The sequence below is a fragment of the Oxyura jamaicensis genome, chromosome 5 (genome assembly GCF_011077185.1).
Source record: "Oxyura jamaicensis isolate SHBP4307 breed ruddy duck chromosome 5, BPBGC_Ojam_1.0, whole genome shotgun sequence".
Taxonomy (NCBI): domain Eukaryota; kingdom Metazoa; phylum Chordata; class Aves; order Anseriformes; family Anatidae; genus Oxyura; species Oxyura jamaicensis.
In genome coordinates, this window is record NC_048897.1 from 51397891 (window position 1) to 51406553 (window position 8663).

General features: G+C 48.4%; 1 protein-coding gene across 1 annotated transcript in view; it reads left to right on the forward strand.

The window, feature by feature from the left end:
* GNPNAT1 (glucosamine-phosphate N-acetyltransferase 1) overlaps positions 1-6746 on the forward strand; it is a 7016-nt gene extending 270 nt beyond the window's left edge. The window contains exons 2-6 of the mRNA XM_035327358.1: positions 1877-2064; positions 2730-2792; positions 3398-3525; positions 3986-4047; positions 5234-6746. Coding sequence (XP_035183249.1) covers positions 1893-2064; positions 2730-2792; positions 3398-3525; positions 3986-4047; positions 5234-5381 — 573 coding nt within the window. The 5' untranslated portion in view covers positions 1877-1892 and the 3' untranslated portion in view covers positions 5382-6746. The remainder of the gene's footprint in view (positions 1-1876; positions 2065-2729; positions 2793-3397; positions 3526-3985; positions 4048-5233) is intronic.
* The last annotated feature ends 1917 nt before the right edge of the window (positions 6747-8663 follow it).

Genomic DNA, 8663 nt, shown 5'->3' on the forward strand with positions numbered 1-8663 from the left:
GAGGGGGCCTGAGGGGGCCGGGGAGGGTCTGAGGGGGCCTGAGGGGGTCGGGGAGGGTCTGAGGGGGCCTGAGGGGGTCTGAGGGGGCCGGGGAGGGTCTGAGGGGGTCTGAGGGGCCTCTGAGGGGGGCCCCGGCGGGTCTCTGACAGGACCGCGACAGCAGCCGAGAGGCCCTGCTGCCGTCCCCGTTGGGCTCCCTGCCCCGCGGAGCCTTTCCCTCAGCGCCCTGGCCTGCCTGCCGTCGTCTGGGAGCATAACGAGGGGTGAGAGGGGCTGCTTCAGTGCTGTAAGTGTGTAGTTTTGTCTTCGGGTTGTGTGTTAGACGAGGTGCAAATGTGGTCGATGTGTGCCAGGAGGTGGCATAAAGGTGAGAGGTTTTTATGTGTTTATTTTCATTGAGGGCCTCTTGCAGTTGGTTCTCCAAAGCTGCCTTCAGTCCTGGGGCTTCCAAGCTGCAGTTGTGCTGAGCTGGCCATGCTGTGTCTTATTCTGAGAAGTAGCCATCGTTAACAGCAAAAAAAAAGTGTATTTAGTTTGAACCGCATGAAAGCGTGTGGCTACCGAATCTCATATGGTGCAACTAAAGGAATCTGAAGATGTATAAAGGACTTCTAAGAAGGGCTATGGAGCACAAGTCTTGTGAGGAGCAGCTGATGGAGCTGGGGTTGTTTGGTCTGGAGAAGAGGAGGCTCAGGGCTCAGCCTCATTGCTCTCTGCAACTACCTGAAAGGAAAGTGTGGGGAGCTGGGGGTCGGCCTCTTCTCACAGGTAACCAGTGATAGGACCAGAGGGAACGGCCTCAGGTTGTGCCAGGGGAGGCTCAGGATGGAAATGAGGAGACATTTCTTCTCAGAGAGCAGGCAGGCGTTGGGACGGGTTGCCCAGGGAGGTGGTGGAGTCACCGTCCCTGGGGGTGTTCAAGGAGAGGTTGGACGTGGTGCTTAGGGACGTGGTTCAGTGGGTGATAGTGGCTGTAGGGTGATGGTTGGACCAGATGATCTTGGAGGGCTTTTCCAACCTTAGTGATTCTCTGAAGTTTCCCATGATAGGTTCTGTTTGTACCAGGAACCTTACCGGGTGTTCCTGTCATAAAGAAATTATTCGCTGCATGATCAATAAGATGTCCCTTCACTTCCTTGTATCCCAAATTCTAAATGATGCAACTCCCAGATCCCTCGTTAATCGTTAACAGGTGTCTCACCATGGTCCTGGCAGTTCTGCGTTTCACCTGCTAAGGGCAGCGAGGCACTGCGCTTTACAGCTGAGATAGAGTTTGATTTTGTAAATAGACAGAGCAAACAGGGCTGCGCAAGAGACGTTACATGGCCTGTAAGCGTGCGCACAGGCTGTTGGATCATCCGTGTTTCCACAGGTGTGGTGGCTCTCGGCCGAGATACTGCGTGTTTGTTGGATAGGTTGGAAACAGCGCTCGTCCTGCCAGCCGCTTCCAACAGGATCAATACTTGCACGCATTTTTATTTCTGTGCTTGGTGAAAGATATGTCAGCAAGGGTTCTTCGCGGAGCAGGAGCTTTCCTTTTCAGAGGGCTATAGAGGCTAAATATTCAGGTTAATCTCTTTTTTTTTTTTTTTTTTTCCTCTCTACAAGGAAGAACCTTCCTGGCTGAGCTTGAAAGTTTGTTGACTTTAGCTAACGTGCTCCGTGTCACTGTGTGCGCTCTTTGTTTAACCCAGCGTCCCAGTTCGGTGAAGGTCAGATACCTTCAGTTGCAGATAAGTGGACGGCAGTCTGGGTTTCATTCACTCTTCTTTACGTCCCTGAGGAATGGCACAACACCATCTGGAGAAGCTGCGTGCTTAAGGATTAAAACAATAGAAAAGCAGCATGTTCCTTACCCACGTGCTTCCTGTTTCAGAACACCTCTCGCAGCCATGATGCCTGTTGCAACCGTGATGCCTGATGACACGCCGATGTTTGACCCAAGCATTCTTCATGAGCTTGACTGGAGCGAGAACACGACGACGTTTTCTCCTGCTATTTCTCCGTTGGAGCCAGGGGATGGCCTAGTGATGAGACCGCTTTGCACAGCTGATGTAAATCGAGGTAGAATCCTGTTTCACCATCATCACAACCAAAAGCTTGGTGCTGCACTAGATAAAATGTATTCCTCCAGTCTCTGTCGGTAGATTAGGATTACCTGTTTTACACCATGTGGGTTATTTATCAGTAAGGAGGTAGAGCACTTGGCACCATGGATAGCTGCTCTGTTGGGCAACCCCCAGAATGGGTTTTACTGTTCTAATGACCTTAAAAACAACCTTAAAATTCAAGTTCAGTCTTTCAAAACAACCCACAGCTCCTTATTCACCACAGCTTTAGAGGGGGAGTAGAATTATTCATGGTATTCGCTTTTATATTAAAGTCACCTGAACCAGTATACAGTTCTTAGCATATGAAGGCTTCTTCACACCTGTAACTTAGGAGAAGGTTGTTCTGAGCAGGCAGCTAACTATTGCCTAATTTCGGCCTGATCCTTTTCTTGCTTGAATGCCTGAATCTTTTCTTCTGCACTCAAGCTGCAGTTTGCTGCTGTTGCTTTAGCTGACCCTGGATTGTGTACGGTGTGTTTAAGTTTGCAGGCCTTCGCGTGCAGCTGAATTACGTGCTGCCGTAGGGATGTTAACAAACAGCCATGTCAGGAGGTTCTGGGCTGTCTGTGTGTCTCTGTCCCTCACTGAGTCTTTATTTTTTTCCCTCTTTTATAACAGGCTTTTTCAAGGTTCTGGGTCAGCTGACTGAGACGGGAGTTGTGAGCCCGGAGCAGTTTATCAGTGAGTATAGCATTATTTCTTGGCATTGCCATGGAGCTTGCTGGGAACCAGAAGATGCTGACAGCAAATCCACCTGGGTGTGAGGTTCCTGACTGCCTCATGCCGGAGTGATTTATTAGGTCAGGTCCCTTGAGGCAGATTTTGGCACCCAGCTTTGGATTCAGCTGCAGCTATCCCAAAGGGCTTCTTGGCTGGGATATGCTTAGAGTGTGTCCTTGCTTTTGAGACTGAGCTTCAGCTTCCTGGCAGAAGGGAACGCTTGATGATGGCTTTTTTTTGGATGAATTATTGCCTTTGATAAAGCTCAGAACATCGCTGAGCTGTGTTTCACTAGTCTGAGATGTAAGAAAACTTACAGGAGGGACTGCTGCCTTCATCGTAGCGCCCATCTGCCGAGATGCTGGGGAAGCATTTACTTGATACCTGCTTTTTCCTGGTTCTGTCTCTGTGTTGGTCCAACTTGGGCTTTCAGGTTCTGGTATTTTGGGCATGTCTCCCTCGTGATCCTGGATTCTGTGATCTGCATTCAGAATCCGATGCAAGTGTTGGACTTCACAGCAATTCAATCCAAGGCTAGCAGTGACTGTTCTTCTCTGCTCCCACAGAAACCTTTGAGCACATGAAGAGATCTGGAGATTACTACGTTACTGTCGTAGAAGATACAAATCTCGGGCAGATTGTTGCTACAGCAACGCTGGTTATAGAACATAAGTTCACTCACTCCTGTGCAAAGGTATGTTCTCTTTCTGCAGCTGTGAGAAAAAAGATGCTGTCCCCAGAACACGCGCAAATTATTTTTATGGTGTTACTCTGTGCTGAAGTACCTCCTGCTGAGTCAGTGACAAAGGCATTTTGAAAATATCCCCCATCCTCGGGTGCTCAGCTAAGTAGTGAAAGGAAACTTTGGCTTTTCTTAAGGAAAAAGAGCGATTTGTCCGTCCCATTCTCCCTCCCAGTGAGCTCCTCAGCCAGTCAGGCTGCGTTCTGATGGAGCAGATGGCTGAGGGTCTCGCTGCTGGGGAGTCCCAGCTAGATGTAAACGGGGAGCTGGAGGGATACAAATCCCTCGGCAGGGGAGAGGTTGCGGGGGAGCCCTGCACCCGTATCCAGCCAGACAGCAGAAACGCAAGCACGGAACAGGGAAACGACCCCCCGGTGTTCTGCTCAACTAACGCAGCTCTGCATTTTCACAGAGAGGAAGGATAGAAGACGTAGTAGTAAGCGGGGAGTGCAGAGGAAAGCAGCTTGGTAAGCTGTAAGTATTTTATCTTCTATTTTTATCTCTGCAGTTCAATGCCAGGCAGGGCCGCGAGCTCCTATTCAGTTGGTTTCTGTCCCCCCGCTTTAACACGCCAGCAAACAAGTTAACTGTAGGGGTGATGAGTCGTGTCTGTGCAGGAACCTTCTCTGGGAAAAGTTTGCAGCTGCAGCTGGTGTGGCAGGACAGAAGGTAGCTGTTAGTGGCTGTTTGAAGTCAGCCCATCCCTCTCTGGGTGGTGGGGATAACACGTAGTTACTGCTCTCGGGATGCCATCTGCCTGTCCTTTGCCCTCTCTAGACAATACAGCGCTCAATTAAACTGCAACAGAATCACTCAGCAGATCTCAGAGCAGGATTTTAGTTCCGCGGGTTACTTGGGCAGATTCTTCCCAGCCAGGCGCCTTACAGGATTTTAGCCAAATCTGTCCCAAGCTGGCAGAGTGCAAGAGGAGGTTCTTACAAGCTGTAACTTAAAATTGTCTGGTAGACTCTGGTGTGTTGTTCTTTTTTCTTGGGGTGGCAACCATCCCGTGTACTGAAGGAGAATGCAAGTTCTTGTGTGGAGAAAACAAGTTCTATGAGGAGCGGCTGAGGGAGCTGGGGTTGTTTTTGCCTGTAGAAAAGTAGAACACGGTAACGTCTCCCCTGAGCCTCCAGTTACCTTAAAGGAGGCTCCAGCAAGGTGGGGATCGGGCTCTTCTCTCAAGCACCAAGTGATAAGACAAGAGGAAACGGCCCTGAGTTGTACCAGGGGAGGCTTAGGTTGGATGTGAGGAGAAATTTCTTCACTTTCAGGGTTGTGAAGCCTTGGAACAGGCTGCCCAGGAAGTGTTGAGTCACCATCCCTGGAGGTCTTCAAAAAATGCGTAGACATAGAGCTTAGGGACGCGGTGTAGTGGTCGACTCAGCAGTACCAGGCTAAAGGTTGGACCAGGTCATCTTAGAAGTCTTTTCCAACCTGAATGAACTGATACCTGAAATGGAGCACTAGTTTCTACAAAAGAAGACGCAGGATCAAAGATCAAATGCACTAAAAATACTTGAATTGGACTTGATTATGTTCAACTTACTTCCCCCAGCACTTACTTTTAACAATGATTGGCAACTGGAGCGAATGTCACACTGATTGATCCCGTGTTCAGGGCCATTTCATTTAACTGCTGTTTTTCTGCCTCTTCCAGATTAACGTCCACTCTTACACTACTAAGTAAGAGACTGAACTGTTACAAAATCACGCTGGAGTGTCTGCCAAAAAATGTGGCTTTCTACAAGAAGTTTGGCTACTCGGTATCTGAAGAGAACTACATGTTTCAACGGTTCTTTAATTAAGAACTTCTAGTGATTTTTTGTAAAGACTGTTGGTGGAGGAGCTTGTGCTACAAACCGTTCTAATAATGGAAAATTTATATAGTTTATTGCTGCAAATATAATGATCCCTATAAATACTGAACATCAAATGTGTAAATCTTGCAAAAAAAAAGCAACGTACTGACAATTTAGAAGGGTTCTCTGGGTTAGCTCTTAGAACTAATTTTTACTGCTGTTCAGTCTAAGTGAAGCTCTTTTGTTCTAGCTGAGTTACAAAGGACTCTCGCTAAAGGGATGGTTTTTAACCAAAGGTATATATTTTTATCTCAAATTTTTTCTTGCACCGTATTTTTCTAAAGGTTTGCGCTTCTTTTCTTGGTCGCCGAAGTACAGCTCGTGGGGTCGTGCTGCTGGCTGTACTTCACTGAAGAATGATGTAGCTTGGGTAGGGAGGCTTCTCGTACGCGGAGTTAGCGATACAGGATGGGAATCTGTTCTTTCCGTGAAACCTCGCTGAAGTGCTGTTGACGTTAGTGCACCTAAAGTTTTATGGGCACTATTTTCTGAATCTGAATTTGTTAGCGTTGGTGCAGGTAGGGGGGAGCCCCTACGGGCTCTGATAAAGCTGATGGTGAGTTTAAATAGTTCTTAAATGCAGGGGCCCTGCACTTTAGCTGATAACTTGATTTGTTTTCAGGATAATTATGTTTTCTGACAAGCAAACCCATGGTTTGTGACAGGGCAAAGGAAACTGGGAAACTGGAATGCCTGACAGGCAGACTACGCCCCACCCTTAGCGGGGCTTCTGCTAGCACTCAGTGGGAGCGTTAATGCCTGCCTCGAAGAAGGCAGTAACGCGTTCAGCTTCACCAAATCCATCTGACCACCTTGCTGTACTCCGTAGGGCTGCTTCGGCCGTGGTTTTGCTGGTAACCACTTCTCCCTACGGCGTTGCAACCCGGCACGGAAATCCCAGGTCCAGGTCCCGAGGGGTTGCTGCTGCTTTTTAGAGCGTCCCTCTTGCTGTAAGATTGGAGAAACGATTTGAGCACTTTTGCCCCTGGTGGCAAGCAAATAACGTACAAAGCCCTGACTTCAACAGTAGCGTTTTGTGCAAAGGGAGTGACAGATCCTACGTCCGTGAATAGGGCATTATAAATACATGAAGGTTCCGCAGAACAGCCGGGCTTGTTTGTGAGCGGTTAGGCCTTACAGAACGTTCTTTCGTTGTGCTGTGGAGAGCTCCTTTAAGCCGTGGTGCGGGGTTCTGTTTAATGTTCCTGATGGTACTCCACTCAATATAGTGTTTCCTTGACGATGTCTGTTTTATTTATTATTTTTTAAAAATCTTTGTTTAAGCTGAATAAATTAAGACTGCCAACTGTATCTCTTGTTTCTGATTTTGCTGTTTTGCCTGAAGGTAGACACCCAAAGCAAGTGTGCACCTGTTGGCTTTCAGGGCGGTGCTGCTACCTTTGTTCTGCTCTTCCATAAACTGAAAAACTTTTTGTGTTTTTTTGTGATTTAAAGCGTATCTCATGCACAGTTGCACCCCTGCAAGTGTGACTCCTATGAAGCAAGCCTTGAAAGGAAGCCCTCAGCTCATGCTGGTGGTGGAGCCTTTGCCCCCAGCCACAAAGTTGAGTACCGGTCCTGAAACCAGAGGTGGGAACCTGAACTGCGCTGGCTGACGGAGGCAGCCACAACCCCAGCTTCTCACAGGTTTTATCAGCTTGGGATTTCCACTAATTCAAACAGGATTGTGAATTCTCTGATTCTACACCGAAATAGCTCCAGGCTGGAGTTAATGAAACGATCAGTGCAAGGGAGGAAGGGGTAATTGTAAAACAAATGAGCGGGGTTGAAAACTTGGTTTTGTGGCTGCGTGGCAATGCTTTCAGGTGGGAAGAATCCAGCTCATCAGCATCGCTTTGGAAGGGAAGATCTCTTTGTTCTGTACCACAGGTGACATTCTCAACCTTGTCAGATTACCCCATGGAAAGGGCAGCAGGTACAGGAGCTGTGCTGGGTGAGGAAAGGTACTGTCACCTCTGGAGTCACACTGTTAAACTGCCAGGCTGTCCGGGAATCCCTCCGGAGGAGGAGTGCATTAAATAGATGGTCTTCACAAGCACACTGCCACCCCTGGAGGAGGGGGAATGGCTCTGCGTGGTGCTGGCAGATGCTGTTAGTGCTGATACCAGTCCAGGTGGGGGCTTAGAAGTGGCACTGTGGTTTCAGGCGTGCTTCAGCCAGCTGGAAGAAGACCTAGTACATGCAAGTACGTGCATTTTAAGCTGTCAGTTCACAGGAACTGGAAAATACCACAGCCAGTAACAGCAACAGGTGGTCTTCAAATACATTACACGTCTTCAGACCTGAAAGCCCTGGTAATTTATCTACAATAGCACTGGCTCCACAGGAACGGTAAGACCTACCCAGAGAACAAAGGAACCGTGGATTCTGTCAGAAATCAAACCAGGGAAATGCCTTCCGGTAACCTGGAGGGCAACCAGCTTCTCTGGAGGTTTAATCATCCTTGGGGTTTCAGCCCCTGGTTTACAGCTCTCCACCCGTGAGAAGCAATTTCTCCTTCACTCAGCTTACCCTAGGCTGGAAAGGGACCTCGGATACCTTAGCACGCAGCTGTTGATTCCCCAAAGACTAGGTAGTGCAGCTTTCCCTTGGAATCTGGGGAAGGAAAAGAATTGAGCCTGCAGCAGTACCCTAAAGCCCCAGGGAGAGACCCCTACTGCTAATTGCTACCTCTGGCTTACCCTCAGGAAGCAAATTGTAATTGAAATAGATGCTAGCAGCAAGCTAAACAAAACACAAGAAATGACAGCTTTAAATAAAAGGCTGAATAATAGCACATAGGAGGAAACCTGATCTCAGGATCCCTTAGGAGCTGAGAGGCTGTTATCTGCAGGGCAGCAGGCAGACAGACCAGAATGACTCTTAAAAAGTCATCAGCAGGGAGTAATGGGATAAAAAAAATAGATGGGTGGAAAATCCTTAGTCATGAAGGCTGCTGGTTTGTGAAACTGTCTCCCCAGGAAAATGCCAGGATCCCAGTGAGGTAACAGAACCAGACTATGCATGAACAAGCCTCTTTGGCAAGCGATAGATGAATCAAGTGTCCTTCCATCTGTGTTTCATCTCTACTCTTTCCCAAGGGTTCCAAGAGGAGCAGAAATAGGAAGCAGTTTTAAGCAGAAGTTCTGGTTCCCACCCTTGTTTCATCAGCAGCTTCTAGCCACCAGCAGTCAGTGAGCTGTACAAAGGCAGCCCCACGCTGCCCAC